The following is a 16,877-nucleotide window of genomic DNA, read 5'->3' as shown; positions in this document are numbered from 1 at the left end:
TTTTCATAATTACTAAGGAGAGTTGTGTAAACTTTTCTGAAAATGGGTGTTCTCCTTAGATTATCGTTAAGAGGTGGAAAAGAGCACCTGCTTCTGGGTGTTGCCCCCACTCCCTGTCCCCTGGGTGGGGCCAACCAGGCCCCTTGGCTAGGGCATTGGGTAGGGCAAAGGCACACACTGGGGCCCCACCTTCCTCAGGGTGCTCCCAACTTCCCAGGGTCAGGAGGAACCCCCAGAAACGAATCAAGTCTTCCAGAGAACTCACTACTTCTCCGATATGTCACCGCACCGGGCTGGGCCTTTTAATAGAGATAATGGAAATCTCACACCAGAAGTGGCAGACTAGCCCATCTCAGGAGCAGCAGGTGGCACTCCGGGCGAGAGCAGACCCACAAGGTCCAATAAAATGGGAGCAGCTTCAGACGTCAGTCTCCGAAACCTCTTCCCTCATCAGACCCTGGAAAGAAGTTTTCCAAAGCACCGGTTTCCCGTGTGACCAGGCCACTGATGGGGCACCAGGCACAGATCGCACTGGGCTGGCCCCATGGGCATGGGCTGGACCAGTCCCTGTCCTGTCACCTAAAATGCCCACAGGGCAGAACGCAATCCGTCCAAGTCGGTTTTCATTTACTCCCAAACACAACCGCTGCAGGTGCCACCGTCTGGTGGAGGCTGGGGGCCGCGTCAGTAAATACACGTCTCAGTCAATGGTGATTTGTGAAATAAGTTTAGCAAAGATATATTGAGAATAAAAGCCAGAAAACGGTAAAGAAAAGCCAAATGGAAAAAATATACAAAATATCTTCCCAAAATGCTGGTAAGAACCTAGTGAGTTCAAAAAACAGGCTGCAGGGGGCAGGCCAGGCCAGGCTGCTGGAAGAGGGCGCAGGCCAGGCCACAGTGGCAAGGGGTGGGGGGGGTGGGGGGCGGGGGGTGGGGGTTGGGGCAGGGGCACAGCGGCTCCGCAGGCTGACATGCTGCTGGCATCTAGGTCACATCCGTGAGGAAAAAGTGAGGGGAGAATCTTAAAACCGCCCTGTCACTCTCACTGTCACCACCCCCAGCCCCAGGCCAGCTTCTCACTAGGATGGAAAAGCAGCATTTGGATGAAAAACTTCCTATTAGTACAAAAATCATACAGCTGTTTTCATAAGCACAAAATAAAAATCAAAATCGTGGTTTCAAAGGACTCCAGGGTCAAGGTCAGAGGCCTTGGGCTCCTGAGTGACGGTGGTACTAGGCAGAAGCCAAGAAACATTCTTCAGATTAAAAAGTTAATAGCGATCCTTTAGAAAAAATACTATTCTATACATTTCAGGTGAGATAAAACCATTTCATATGCCAATTTTCAGTCATAACTTTAACCTAGAAAAATAAAGCGGGAGGGAACCCTGACATTCTCAGAAATTCAAGTGTGACTGTGGAGCTGTGAAGTAAGGCTGGTTTCTCTGGAACATTCTGAACTACGCGGCTCAGAGCTGGTCATCAGTGCAGACGCAGCGGTTGCTGCTGAGGTGGCTCAGTGGTGGGGAAGGTGCTCCCTCCCGGGGGCCTGTACATCGGTCATGGGGGCAGAGGTCATGGGGGCAGAGGCTGGGTCCTGCGGCCAGCCTTGCGCTCAGCCCTTTACACCCACAAGGCCAGCTGCCCACACAGCCCTGGATCTGACCAAGCTGCCAGGCACTATTTGCCTTCAGTGACCCTCCGCCAACACCGCCTCCTCTTCCTCTTCCCCTTCAACTTCATTGGTTCTGGGCAGGGTTTCTCAGTCTTGGCACCTCGGACTGATTCGGTGCCCCCGTCATGCTCAGAGCAGTAGAGCCGTCCATCCTGTGTGGAGCTGAAGGCTGTCCCATCATGGTGGTCCTTGCAAAAAGAATTGGGACAAAAGTGGCAAAACGAAGTAGAAGGTTTGCCACACACGTCACAGTGATGCCAAGGACATTCCCACTTCCCTGCAATGAAGCAGAAAACATCAGCAGACATGAAGGACCGAACAGCGATGACCTCAACGTGTTCAGGGCTGGAAAGATTTTTAAAACTGCCTATCAATGAACGCAAATTAAGACACTGCTTTTCATCCAATGCTGACAATTCAGGAGAAGGTAACAGGCTGTGCTCAGGACAGGCGGAAGGGCAGGTGGCGCGCAGGTTGTGCAGAGGGACAGCTCTGCCCTGACCTCACGGTGCAGGGCCAGGCCTGCCCAGGAGACCGGGCCGGTGGCCGTGGGGGCAGCTCCTGGCTGCTTTATCTGGACGCTGCCAGCACTTCCGTGAACACTGTCTGTGGGGGCCTGCTCTCTGTGAAGTAGGGCCAGCTCTTCACCATGTCCACTGCAAATATTTTTCCTCTAACCCTTTAACTGCCGTGTCAGCTTTCACCGTATGAAATGTATTTTTTATACTCAAACATGTACTTTTTTTTTTTTTTAGCTTCTGGTTTGTCTTCGTGTGAGGGCCCCGCATCTTCTTCAGGGATTATAATAAACCCTGCACACTGATGTCTAAGATCTCTGAACTGGGCGGTGGTGATCTGGGCCAAGCCCACAGACTTCCTCCCAGGGGGAGGCCCAGGCTGCGCCCTCCTGTCAGCCAGTGGCCGCCCCTCCTGACGAGCGCCACGTCCCAGATGCCGAGGCTGTGGAGTAGCCCAACCCCAGAGCCTTGCCTCCCACCCCATCACTAAGACAGGCAGCAACCCCCAGGGGCTGTGGGGGCTCCGGAAAGACTGTCGCCAGTTCTCCCAGTCGATCCTCTGGACTCGATACAGAGACCCAGTATAAACAAAGAACATTCAACTGCTGGGACAAAGGTGTTTACTTCCCCAGGTTGAGGGCTTTCACAGCCCACAGCGACATCCGGTTTGCCCCGAAGAGGTCCGGTCACAACATGGACCCTGTCGGGCAAACAAGAAGGCTCTAAAAGGCAGCTGAGGCAGCCACAGCGCCAGCCTGCCACTCACCAAAGGGCCGCTTGCCCAGCCCGAGACAGGAGAGGTGGTAGGCCTTGGTGCAGAACTTGCGGTCGCACAGGACCAGCTGGCCCCCGTCGCCACAGCGGAAGCACTCATCCTCGGATGCCTTCTTTCCTTCACCCTTTGTTCTGCGCCTCCTGGTTTTCTTCTTCATCTTTTTGCCCTTTTCCTCCGAAGAAAGGGATGTTGAGGTCTAGAATTAAATATAGTTCATTTAAAGAAAAGAACGATACGGATTGAAGCAATAATACAGGGCAAACTACAAAGAAGTCGAAGACCAAAGTGAGAAGCAGGAATTGTAGACTCTCTGGAGATTTCTAACATCGAAAAGAAGTCGGGCCATGCCAGACAGGGCTGTACGTCCAACATCTTCTTAGACTTAGGTTAACAGAAGCCAGCTGACCACAGGAAAGCAAGCAAGCACGAGCTCTGTCAACGGCCTCCTGCTGAGCAGACACAGCCTGGGGCTACCACCCACTCCCAGAGTGTATCCCGCTCCCCGTGGGCCATCCTAGGGTTTCATTATCAAGGTGTGAGCAGGCAAGAGACCAACACAACAAAGTCTGGGGACAGACACCCAAGAGGAGTTCCAGTTCCAGTGCAGACGGGGCAATTTCCAAATGTCTTCCGGCTGGGTCTGCCCAGCACAGGGCACTGAACACTGGCTTCTGACGGACGAAAAACGAGGGAGTCTGGCTCCTTCCCCGGGGCCGCCACTCCACCCTGCTGCTGTTTCCAGCCCCGTGTCCTCACCAGCCTCACCCTCAACACTGCAGGAACTGAGGCCTGCCTTTCACAGTACACAAGGGGCTCGCTGCGCCACCTGTGCAAGCCAGCCCAGAGAGGTAAGGTCACACACCTCTGAGGCCAAATGTGTGGTGGACCACGAACCCCCTCCACACACCAGCTGCATTCTGTAGAAATCTCGGCCCCTTCCCCACTCAGTCCAGACCCCAGCTGCTGCGTGAAGCCCCTTCTCTCTCATCCCCACAGACCTGGGGCCAAGTCAGCTGGCACCGGCCCCTTCTTTCTTTGGTCCGATAATCTGGTGCACTGGTTCACAAACTCCAGGGAAAGGGCTATCTTTTATCCAGGAGAAAAAGGATACAAACGGGGCAAGTCTGGGAGGGGTCTCAGTGCAGAGCGTCCATGTCCCCAGGGGACACGTTTACCCTCCTGAGAGCAGATGTTCGCTCTCTCTAGCCCAGAAGCCAGACTGAGCCTCCGTCTTCCAAGGCCTTTACTGGCCTGCCCACATGGCCATGCTGGATGGCAACACGCCTCCTGAGGGTAGGCAGAGCTGGGCCCCAGGTGCTCTTCTTGGTCTGTTCAGGCCCCAGTCACTGGCCTCAGGTGCAGTCTGGCTCTCAGCCACCAGGACCAAACGCCACACCATTGATGCAAGGGGAGCCCCATGCCTGACACGCACACCAAGTCGGCTTTAAGCCGCTTCTCACCCAGAGGGGTGTGTCCCCAGATGTATGAAATACCACCACTGGCTGTGAAACACACGAGCCTTTCTACAAACAAAGCGGCAGAGACTGTACCTTTGGCCGATCCCCCAGGAATCCACTACAGTTGGAGGCTCCACACCGACAGACGGTCTTCTCATTGCCCAAACAGTCAAGGTTGTAATTAAAGGTCAGCTCTGTCCCTGGGGGGAGAGGGGACACACGCTATGCTAAAATACCGACCTTTTATAACACCAAAGGAGTGTGTGCCTGACCCACAAGGCACATTCCTGTTATTTTTGTATCTGTACTCAACACCATGGCTTATCTTTTGTGCTTCGTAAAATTGAGATTCAAAGGAAAACAGAACTCCCACTATCCCGCCTGCCCACAGCCTTTTCAGTTTGGCCACACGTAGCACCAGGCAGAGCCCATGTGGCTGAGTTGGCTAGCGGCACGCCTGAGGCGACGGTACCTGCAGGAATGTCGCACACGGCAAAGAGGCCCACTCTGGTGTCACCATTCACCGTCCACTTGAGGGTCTCACAGTTGGGCTGGCAGCTGTGGTTCATGAATCGTGAGTAGTTTCCTTTGGGGCCAGCGTCGATTATACGGTCCTACAGGGCAAAACTCAGGTTTCCAATCACATTCGCATCTTCCAAACATATGTCTGTATTTTTAAAGTGAATTGTAACTGTCCTATGACATGCTGGACAAGGAGTTGTTTGTTGTACTGAAAACCATGGTATCCCATGACCACTTGGACGGGACGCCCCCAAACCAGTCCTCTTTCTCTTGCTCACTGAGGGCAGGTCGGGACCACATGGAAAGGACCGAGCCACGATGAGCACCCCTGAGGACAGGACAGTGAAGTGGCATTCCTGGCTGCCACCAACAGATGGCCGGCAAAGGAGCTAGGACAAATCTTGGCATCACACATGACTGACGAGTGTCAACAGCCCTCAGAAAACTCTCAGATAAGACTAGGACCCCAATTACAAGTAGGCAAGGACATAAATAATTCCCAAAGAGTGAGTCAGACAGAAAACACCACAAGGTAAGATGTTCAGATTTCTAAGTGCTTGAGGAAGTGCAAGCTGAAATTACGACGAAATCCCCTTCACACCCCTGGCCCTCTCCAGAGCCCAGTCCAGCTTCTGCTCCCTGCAGGTCCCTTCAGATCCAGTGCATGAGAGGGAGCTCCGCTCTGGGAGGTGAGAAAAGCCACGGAGAAACACGCACCAGTGGCTCCATCTGCCAAACATATATTGGCTCAGACCCCCAGGGGTACATGTGGACATCTGGGAGGACAGGAAGGAAACACACCAGGCTGCGAACACGAGTGGCCTAGAGAGGCAGCGGGGGACTACTACAAAGGCTACATAAAGCATGGCGTTTATGAATTCATGCAAACTGACGTGTGAGAGCGGGCGTGAACAGATACCTAAACACATGCATCTTTTAACACGTAGCTCCTGTGGCCCCAGTACCAACATGGTAAGGACCGACAGGCCTGGAACGGCCATCCAACGGCCAGAGGCGCACGCCAGGCTCCTCCATTCAGTGCCCTTCAGCACGGCCTGGAAAGGCGGACTGCGGGGACCCTCCAGCCACTCTGGGGACCATAGCACTCCTGACCTTTGGGGCCACAGCAATAAGTGAGCCTGCAGAGGGCGTCCCTGACACACTGAGTGAAAGGTGGTACTGATTCACCCCTTAGAGAAAATGGGGAAGGTGGGGGTGGGGAGGGTGAAGGGGCATCCAGGGCCCGGCCCTGTCCCACTTGAATTTAATTTTGTTTATAATATTCTTTCTGGCTGAAAATTTTTCTCATTTTTATGCTATTTTATTGATCTTTTTGCTTTATTGATCTTTTTGCTTTACGCATTAGGGTTCTGACTAGTTTATGACAGTCTTCCCAACCCTTCAAATGGTGTGAGAGGTGGTCAGCTCCAGTATTCATTGACGGGTTGCTGTTAAGTCGACCCTGACTCATGGCGCCCCCATATGTATCAGAGTAGAACTGCTCCATGGGTTTTTTTTTAATGGCTGATTTTTTGTAACTACCAGGCCTTCTTCTGAGGTGCCTCTGAGTGGACTCAAACGTTTAGCTTTCCAGTTAGCAGCTGCCAAGCACGTTAACCATCTGCACCACCCAGGGACTCCAGCTGCCTGCCGTTTAGGTGCTACAAAAGTACACTGTGTGTTTCGGGACACGTGCCGACGTGCAGAGGCTGGGCAGTGCCATGACAGAGTCAACGCCTAGGAAGGCCCCGCTGTCTGGACAACCGTTGTGCACGCAGCCCCTGCGGGACGGCGATGAGGGCACACCCAGCATTACCTTGTCTATCGTGAGCATGTAGAAGTGAGTGATGTCGTTCTCGTGTGCGTATTTGATCCTTGCCATACACTCCTCTTCGTCGATCAGCTCGCCAACGTACTCATTCACAAACTCTCCCTGAAAATCAGAGGAGCGTGATGACAAAGAAGAACCTTCTGGCCAATTCTTAGTGTCAAAGCTCAAGTCCCAACATTAAGACAAACCAGAAGGGGGCACCATGCAGATCATAATACCATCAGGGAGACAGCTTGCAAAGTCCCTGGGAGTTAAAGTAAATTTAAGTGATTTTATACATTTTCTACAAATAAAGGTGGTTGATGGAAGATTCATTCCAGTTTTCTTGAAGCAGCCACATTCTCACCCTCGCTTCCTCCATTTCTGGTCTCCTGACAGCACCGTGTGAGACTCCCTCTACCCTCGCTGCTCAGGTGTCCCTCTCCCTCACAGAGAAAGGGGTAGGAAAGAATGTGACAGACCACAGAACGAAACAGTCTGCGTCCATCCACAATCCAGGCAGGCGGAGGAAGAGACCACTGGGGCTCGTGTGTTTCACAGCAGTCTCCGGCGCTAACGAGACCACTGTCTGAGCTGTACCCTTCTCCTGTGCTAGCCCAGCCCTGGTACCCGAGGCCGTCCTGGCCCTAGCCACAGAATGGGCTGCAACAAAACAAGCTGTTGCATGTCTCCTCGTACGGCGGGGCTTGGTCACGGACTGTGACGTAGGCTGCATCTGAGTGGCTTCAGAACTAGCGCTTCCAGGCCTATCTGGGACTGTCTTTCTCATCCCAGCCTCAGTTCACTAGGTGTTGGGTCCTGAGCACCCTGGCTGCTAGTCTAAGGAAAATGGTTACTTTTCAAATTTGTCATTTCCTAAAGGAAACATCAGAATTCTGCCCGGAGACGTGTTTTAAGAAATCTGTGAATTTTACTTTGATAGGTCTTTCATATAACTTACTGTTATACAACATTCGGGACAGTGTTTTTTAAAAGAACATTCTGACATGCACACAAGCCCACAACATGCACACCTGAACGGCTAACCCTCAGTGAACCGTTGCGTCCTAATGGGAAGAGAAGGCCCACCACGCCCCACCTTTTTGATGTCCCTCTTGGCCACCAGGCCCCAGCCTTTGCCATCCGTCTTAATGATCTTGGTCTCGGGGTACTGACGCTTGGTGAAGCACTGGTTCTGGCAGGACTCGCCCGCGGGGCACACCTGAGGGTGGCACTCAAACATCAGCATCCTGTTCAAACACTCCGAGTCGAAGCCGCAGGGATTTTCATCTGTGGGCTTACAGTTGCACTTAGGAATTTCAGAAATATCAGCCGTATAGATCTGAACCTTCCCATACGGCTTGTTCACCTGCAGGGGAAAAAAATAAGCCACTTTAACACACCCATCACGTGGAAAGTCTTCCCCACCTCTGTACGCCTGCTCCCACCCCAGCTCTCTGGCCATTCGTGAGGTTTCTAAGCATCAGAGCCCTGTTCGGACACTGGCGGGTGACAGGTCACAGCCACCCACTCATCAGAACAGCCCCCACACACAGTCCTGGCCCCCACACACAGTCCTGGCCCCCACAGAGCTCCTCTCTGCCCTAGCAGCACCGCAGCGACAGGACAGCCCCTGGTCTGGAGGCTTTAAAAGGGGCTGGGGTGTGAAGCCCTGAGCCTCTGGCCCCCTTAGCTTAGTTTAGTGTTTGTGACCCTCATGTGCGAAAGAGAGCTAGCACTTATTCAGACAGGACGTTCTAAGACTGAGAGAACACCAGCAGATGGACCCTGCCGGGCACCCAGCAAACACTTGTTGGGAGCGCTCTCTCCAGCTGCACCTGCCCACCCATTTGGGAGCAGAGGGCCACACAGGACAGGGACATGTGGGGAGCAGGAGGCACTGTTTCTGCTTGTGAAGCCTACAGCTTAATACTAGCTGAAGAAGAGCAACCAAATAATAAAAGGAGTAGAGAGAATAAAAAAAACTAAAACAGAAAGGAGTAATTCTAAGATGTAGTGAAAGACGCCTGCTTCACAGGCTGGTGGAGCGACAAACGAGAGAAAACAATCCAGAAATATGTCTCAAGAACCTAAAAATATTCATGCTCTTTGACTCAGTGATTCCATTTCTGGGAATCCATCCCAAAGAAGTCTTACATGCAGGCACAGAGGTCCCACTGCAGCCCTGTAAGAGCAGAAGACCCAGCACTTGACCTGGCTGGTGAGGAGGCCACAGCAGGGCAGTGCCATCTCGGGTAAGCACTGAGTGCTCTTAGATGGAAGTGTGAAGCCCTGATGAGGTGGTGAAAGGGCGTAGCCCTGGCTGATCGTGCTCATGGGAGACTTAAGTAAAAAATGGACAGGAGTGGAACACGGTCTCCTGCCAGGCTGCTGGGTACCCTGGGATGGACACGGGCTTCCAGGAGACTAGGACAATTGGGGGCACCTGGCTGTCCTCTCTGACCCCTGTGCCTTTCAACATGGGAGATCACTTGTCTCTTCTCTCTCTCCTCTACCCTGTGGCCAGTAACCAAGCCCATGGCCTGCACACAATTGTCCAAGAAGCGGTCAGGCAGCCGTCGTCCGTGTACGCTTGTCTCCAGCCCCTCCTGCTCGCTCCAGGTGGCCTGGCCACTACTGCCCTTCTGGCCCCTCTCTGGCCATCAAGCCAAGCCTCCCACTTCAAGGCAAAGCCCCTGACTGCGGACAAGGAACAAGGCTTCCCGTGTGGCCTCTACACTGGGCACACAGGTGCTTGCTCCTGACATGTCTCTCACCGACCACGGCCTGGGGATGCAGAACCTGCACACCTGACGGCATGTACAGTTTCTGCCACAATTACTCCGCTCATGCATGTGGAACGATGCCGCTCCACAACGTCACCTTAATGTGCTTGTACGGCGGGGGTTTGCGCTCATTCTCCTGGCTCTCTCGGGCTTCCCTCTGGAGTCTGATTTCACGAAAACGAGCTTCGGCTTCTTGCAGTGCTAAAAGGTCAATGAAATACTAGTAAAAATTTTAGTAAATAAGTACATCTACTTGTTAAACTCTTTTTTTTAATAGTTTAAATTTTCACTTTGCTAGTAAGTATGTTTCTCGTCTCCACAGACTGGTTCTCAGTGCTACGAGATGTTTTAAACAGAAGAATGCTCCGAGAGCCCTTGGTAATTGCTGGCCACCAGCATGGCATGGAGGGCCTCCCCAGGGGCAGGCTGGGCGGGTGCTCCCTACAGCTTCCCCTCCTCCACCGGGATTTCAGAACAAAGTACCAGACATCGATATTTGGGACTCACTATCCTAAGACAGAAAACAAAAACACAATTTTATTCACCTCAAAAAGGAGAAGGTTTCTGAGGGCTGAACAAGCGGCTCAAGCAAAAACAAGCAGGCAGCTCGAGTTCCCTGAGAAGGCCTGCATCGGTACAGGACCTGCCCGGCAGGCCTGCCCTTGGTGACGGGTCCCTAAGGCATACAGCACTACAGGGTTCCAGGCCGGTGGTCTGCAGACTGGCCGAGGCCGGACTTCACCACTGACAGCCAACTGTGACAGAGGACACGTCAGTCTCTCAGTCCCATCCTTCTGCCTGAACATCTCCTGATGCCTACTCGTCTGGTTCACAACTCTGTGTGCCACGTGTGCTGAGGATCCAGAGGAGAGGCAGGCCCAGAAGACTGCAGTGCACTGTGCAGCATGAGCCAGCCTTACTCTCTCATCCTCTGGCCATGACAGAGCGTCCCTGAGCAGCCGTGTGTGTGTGCCGCCAGCTCCCTGATGCCCTGAGTGGCCGTGTGTGTGTGCCGCCAGCTCCCTGATGCCCTGAGTGGCCGTGTGTGCCGCCAGCTCCCTGATGCCCTGAGCGGCCGTGTGTGTGTGCCGCCAGCTCCCTGATGCCCTGAGCGGCCGTGTGTGTGTGCCGCCAGCTCCCTGCCGTCCTCGCTTGTCCTGAACCCAATGTGAATGCCACTTCTTCCAGGAGGCTGTCACATCCCTGTGTCTCACCCAAGCCTCCGTCTCGGCCAGCTACATCACACTGTCCTCACTCTGCCCTGACGCTGGCTGTGGAACCAGAGGCAAGAACATCCTGTTTACCTGTCCGCACCTAACACCGAATGAGGCAGCTGGAGCTTGACCCGAGTCTGCTGAACAGTAAGATGAGTGACAACAAGCCTCGGTGCCAGATCTACACGGCAAGAAAGACACCTCTAGATTTCCATCTATGCGAGGGCAAGCTACGAACAGTCCGTGAATTAACACTAAGAACAATTGCTTAAAATCGGCTTTACAAGCCTTAATAGAATCCAAAGCATCAAAACATTACAAAGCATCTTTTCTTACCATAAAGCCATAAAAGTAGAAATCAATAACAGAAAAAAAAAGGAAAAAAAATTAAACACACAGAAACTGAACAACACCTTGCTCAAAAACTAGTGAGTTATAGAAGAAATTAAGGATGGAATAAAGAAATTCACAGAATCAAATGAGAAGGAACACACACCCTACCAGAATCTCTGGGACACAGCAAAAGCAGTGCTCGGAGGTTAATTTATGGCAATACATGCACACATCCAAAACAAGAAGAAAGGGCCAAAATCGAAACATTAATTCTACAGCTCAAGTAGAAAGAGTGCAGCAAAAGAAGCCCTCGGGCACCAGAAGAAAGCAAATAATAAAAATTAGAGCAGAATTAAATGAAAGAGAGAATAGAAAAACAATCGAAAAGAGTTAACAAGACCAAAAGCTGGTTCTTTGAAAAGATAGCAAAATCAATAAACCACTGGCCAAACTGACACAAGAAAAACAGGGGAGGAAGCAAATAACCCAAATAAGAAACGAGAGGGGCGATATTACAACAGACCCAACTGAAATTAAAAGAATCATATCACATTACAATGAAAAACTATACTCAAACAAATGTGAAAACATAGAATGGATGAATTCCTAGAAACACACTACCTACCTAAACTCACACAAACAGAGGTAGAACAACTAAATAGACCCGTAACAAAAGAAGAGATTGAAAAGGTAATCAAAAAACTCCCAACAATAAAAAGCCCTGGTCCGGATAGCTTCCCTGCAGAGTTCTACCAAACTTTCAGAGATGAGCTAACACCACTACTACTAAAGGCATTTCAGAGCATAGAAAAGGACGGAATACTACCCAACTCATTCTATGAACCCACCGTATCCCTGATACCAAAACCAGGTAAAGACACCACAAGAAAAAAAAAAATTACAGGTCAGTATCTCCCATGAACATAGACACAAAAATCCTCAGCAAAATTCCAGCCAAAAGATTTCCACAACATACCAAAAAAATAACTCACCATGACCAAGTGGGATTCATACCAGGTATGCAGGGATGGTTCAACATTAGAAAAACAATGTAATCCATCATATAAAAAAAAACAAAAGACAAGAACCACATGATCCTATCAATAATGCAGAAATGGCATTTGACAAAGTCCAACACCCATTCATGATAAAAACTCTCAGCACAACAGGAATAGAAGGAAAATTCCTCAACATAATAAAGGGCATTTATACAAACCCAAGAGCCAATATCATCCTAAATGGAGAGAGACTGAAAGCATTCCCCTTGGGATCAGGAACAAGACAAGGGTGCCATCTGTCAACGCCCTTACTCAACACTGTGCTGCAGGTCCTAGCCAGAGCAATTAAGCTAGATAAAGAAATAAGGGGCATGCAGATTTGTAAGGAACAAATAAAAGTTTCTCTATTTGCAGATGATACGATCTTATAGACAGAAAACCCCAAAGAATCCACAAGAAAACTACTGGAACTAATAGATTTCAGCAAACTATCAGGATACAAGATAAACATACAAAAATCAGTTGGATTCCTCTACACCAAAAAAGAGAACTTCGAAGAGGAAATCACCAAATCAATACCATTTACAACAGCCCCCAAGAAGATAAAACACTTAGGAATAAATCTAACCAGAGACTTAAAGACCTATACAAAGAAAACTACAAGACACTACTACAAGAAACCAAGAGACCTACATATGTGGAAAAACATACCTTGCCCATTGATAGGAAGACTCAACATTGTGAAAAAGTCTATTCTACCCAAAGCGATCTACAGATACAATGTAATCCTGATCCAAATTCCAAAGACATTTTTTAATGAGGTGGAGAAACAAACCACCAACTTCATACGGAAAGGGAAGAGACCCCAGACAAGAAAAGCGTTCTGAAAAAGAAAGAACAAAGTGAGAGGCCTCACAATACCTGATTGTAGAACCTATTATACCACCACAGTAGTCAAAACAGCCTGGTATTGGTGCAACAACAGATACATAGACCAATGGAACAGAATTGAGAATCCAGAGATAAATCCATCCACATAGGAGCAATTGATATTTCACAAAGGCTCAAAGTCCATTAATTGGGGAAAAGACAGTCTCTTAACAAATGGTGCTGGCATAACTGGATATCCATCTGCAAAAAAAATCAAACAAGACCCATAGCTCACACCATGCACAAAAACTAACTCAAAATGGATCAAAGACCTAAATATAAAATCTAAGACGATAAATATCATGGAAGAAAAAGTAGGGACAACACTAGGAACCCTAACACATGGCATAAACAGTACACAAAACATTACCAACAATGCACAAACACCAGAAGCGAAACCAGGTAACTGGGAGCTCCTAAAAATGAAACACTTATACTCATCAAAAGACTTCACCAAAAGAATAAAACGACAGCCTGCAGACTGGGAAAAAATTTTAGGCTATGACAAATCCGATCACCGTCTAATCTCTAAAACCTACAAGATACTGCCAAGTCTCAACAACAGAAACACAAATAACCCAATTAAAAAATGGGCAAAGGATATAAACAGGCACTTCACCGAAGAAGACATTCAGGCAGCTAACAGATACATGAGGAAATGCTCAGGACCATTAGAGATTCAAACCAAACCAAACCCACTGCCGTCGAGTCAATTCCAACTCATAGCGACCCTACAGGATGGAGTAGAACTGCCCCATAGAGTTTCCAAGGAGCGCCTGGCGGATTTGAACTGCCGATCTCTTGGTTAGCAGCCGTAGCACTTAACCACTACGCCACCAGGGTTTCCATTGGAGAAATGCAAATCAAGACTACAACGAGATGCAATCTCACCCCAACAAGGCTAGCATTAATCCAAACAACACAAAATAATAAATGAGAGACTGGAACACTTATGCACTGCTGGTGGGAATGTCAAATGCTACAACCACTTTGGAAATCAATTTAGCACTTCCTTAAAAAGCTAGAAGTACCATATGATCCAGCAATCCCACTCCTTGGAATATATCCTAGAGAAATAAGAGCCATCAAACGAATAGATATATGCACACTCATGTTCATTACAGCACTGTTCACAACAACAAAAAAATGGAAACCACCTAGGTGCCCACCAACAGATGAATGGATAAACAAATTATGGTACATTCATTCACACAATGGAATACTATGTAATGATAAAGAACAATGGTGAATCCACGAAATATCTCATCACACGGATGAATCTGGAAGGTATGCTGAGTGAAATTAATCAGTTGCAAAAGGACAAATATTGTTAGAGAACAATATTATAAGAACTCAAGAAAAGGTTCTAACACAGAAGAAAACATTCTTTGATGGTTATGGGGGGGATGAGGGAGAGGGGTATTCACTAACTAAATAGTAGATAAGAATTATCTTACGTGAAGGGAAGGACAACACACAATACAGGGGAAGTCAGCACAACTGGACTAAACTAAAAGCTAAGAAGTTTCCTGAATACAACCAAACACTTTGAGCAGGGGTGGGGGTCTGGGAGCCGCAGTTCCAGGGGACATCTACATCACTCAGCGTAACAAAGTTTATTAAGAAAATGTTCTACATCCCACTTTGGTGAGTGGCATCTGGGGTCCTAAAACCTAGCAAGTGGCCATCTAAGAGCAACAATTGTTCCCAGCCCACCTGGGGCAAAGGAGAATGAAGAACACCAAAGACACAAGAAAAAGTGAGCCCAAGAGACAGAAAGGGCCATATAAGCCAGAGATTCCATCAGCCTGAGACCAGAAGAACTAGATGGTGCCCGGCTATCACCAATGACTGCCCTGACGGGGAACACAATAGAGAGTCCCTGACAGAGCAGGAGAAAGGTGGAGTGCAGAACTCAAATTCTAGTAAAAAGACCAAGACTTAATCGTCTGACTGAGACTGGAGCGACCCAGGAAGACATGGCCCCCAGACTCTGTTAGCCCAAAATTAAAACCATTCCTGAAGCCAACTCTTCAGATAAAGATTAGCCTGGACTGCAAAACATAAAATGATACTTGTGAAGAGTATGCTTAGCTCAAGTAGATACGTGAGACTGACTGGGGAGCTTCTCTCCGGAGGCGAGATAAGATGGCAGAAAAGGACTGGAGCTGGCTGTATGGACACAGGAAATCCAGACTGGAAAGGAGGAGTGTGCTGTCACATTATAGGGAGAGCATCTAGGGTCACATCACAAAGTTTGTATAAATTTTCGCATGAGAAACTGTAAACTTTCACTTAAAGCACAATAAATTTTTTTTTTTTTAAAAATAGAGACAGGCTTTGTACTAACAACAAAAAAAAAGAGACAATAAGTTTGCCTGAAAAAAAATGGCTTTAGGGCATTTTAATGAAATTAGTCACAAACCAACATTATAGAAGTTAGTAAGTAGTACATCTTATGCTCTCCCTCAACAAATTAATCTGCAGACTTAGTTTCTCCTAATTTAAAAGCACAGATGGAATGCTTAGTCTAGTAATTTCCATAGTGATCACGTTTTCAAAAACCAGAAATCAGGATTAACAAACTGCACACAGACGGCAGTGTTTCATTTTCAATCTGGAAAACTCTATGTATTTTGTATCTCTGTACCGTTTTTGAAGACTTTTCCAATTCCTTTAATTCCTTGGTATCTGCTGCCCCGATCGCCCTCCATGTACGGGAACACTCGCGCCTGATGTGTCCAGTAATAATCTTTAGACCCAAAGAAAAACACAGGAAATTCTCCAATCTCGTGCTTCATTTTCTGAATATTTGGGGGGACATTTTTGGGATGGCAAACTTCTGCCGGCCACCATCTATTATAAATATTAAAAACAGGGTTCACAGACTCTTCAGAGACAGCAACAATCACTTCATTATTTTAAGCACTTTAATCTAGAGTGAAATGAACACATGTTAATGAGCAAAGGCACAGAAGGAAGCATAGGAGTCTAGGTCTCACACCTGTAGTTCCCAAGTTTAACCCAAATGATGTCCTGGAAGTGTAGCTTCTTCCCAACCCGGCAGTCATTGCAGAACCAGCTGCCGTCCGGCATCTCGATGTTCAGGCAGTCAGGGTGGAAGGCTGCCGGGCAGGACTCGCAGCACAGAAGGCTCCCCCCTGCAAAAGGGGCAGCGGGCTTAGCAATGGTCTACTACAGGACGGCCAGGTGTGCCTGCTCCCATGTGACAGCTATCGCACCTGATTCTTACACGTTACTCAACAACAGTCATCTGTCAATAGAAAATCGAATGTTATTTCCACCCGTAATCACCTTCCAGAATTCCACAGAACTACCACGGTTAATTTAGAAATATCCCGATAGACTACTCAGTGTGAACCTGCGGAAAACATCACAAACAGCAACCAATGAAGCCCTGAAGGGGACTGAAGCCAGTACTGCAAACGGCTGGGACTGTCTTCAGAGCTTTGTGTGTTAAGCAGCAACCGTAAGCAGTGCACTAACCAGTCAAGGTGACCGAGCAGAGTGCCACCTTTTACGTGCCAGGCAGCAGTTGCCACGCAGGCACCCAGCGGGCCTCACCTTTGGAGCACACGAAGCACCAGCTCACATTGACGTGCGTGTGGTGCCTCTTCCCCTTCCGGGCGGTGAAGTGGCCCGTACAGATGATGCTATTAGACGCGATCACTGAACACCCTGCTGCCAAGCAAGCGTCCCCTCCGTGGTAGGCAACGGGGCAGCGTACACACCGCATCATTTTACCTGGAGGCAGACACACACAGTGTAAAAGGCCCTACCGGAGAATCTTCACAAGTATGCTGACCTCACTACACGGAGCAGGGCGACTGGCGAT

At 49.1% G+C, this 16,877-nt stretch overlaps 1 protein-coding gene and 1 non-coding gene across 6 annotated transcripts in view; both read right to left on the bottom strand.

The window, feature by feature from the left end:
• Positions 1–935: 935 nt before the first annotated feature.
• Positions 936–16,877, bottom strand: part of NSD2 (nuclear receptor binding SET domain protein 2) — a 97,377-nt gene continuing 81,435 nt past the window's right edge. For 4 of the 5 annotated variants that reach the window (XM_064286143.1, XM_010591350.3, XM_064286145.1 and 1 more), the window contains exons 13-22: positions 16,607–16,786; positions 16,026–16,182; positions 15,672–15,877; positions 9,644–9,747; positions 7,860–8,129; positions 6,767–6,883; positions 4,901–5,042; positions 4,522–4,628; positions 2,963–3,167; positions 936–1,955 (exon numbers count right to left, since the gene is read on the bottom strand). In XM_064286143.1, coding sequence (XP_064142213.1) covers positions 1,684–1,955; positions 2,963–3,167; positions 4,522–4,628; positions 4,901–5,042; positions 6,767–6,883; positions 7,860–8,129; positions 9,644–9,747; positions 15,672–15,877; positions 16,026–16,182; positions 16,607–16,786 — 1,760 coding nt within the window. In that variant the 3' untranslated portion in view covers positions 936–1,683. The remainder of the gene's footprint in view (positions 1,956–2,962; positions 3,168–4,521; positions 4,629–4,900; positions 5,043–6,766; positions 6,884–7,859; positions 8,130–9,643; positions 9,748–15,671; positions 15,878–16,025; positions 16,183–16,606; positions 16,787–16,877) is intronic. The other variant, XM_064286146.1, reaches the window with a different exon arrangement.
• On the bottom strand, positions 5,152–5,276 carry LOC111751066 (small Cajal body-specific RNA 23). The gene has a single exon (XR_002786139.1). It is a non-coding gene; the product is annotated as a small Cajal body-specific RNA 23 (non-coding RNA).

This window comes from Loxodonta africana, chromosome 5, assembly GCF_030014295.1.
Source record: "Loxodonta africana isolate mLoxAfr1 chromosome 5, mLoxAfr1.hap2, whole genome shotgun sequence".
NCBI classification, from domain to species: domain Eukaryota; kingdom Metazoa; phylum Chordata; class Mammalia; order Proboscidea; family Elephantidae; genus Loxodonta; species Loxodonta africana.
The sequence above is the reverse complement of the archived record's forward strand: the minus strand, read 5'-3'. Positions and strand labels throughout refer to the sequence as shown.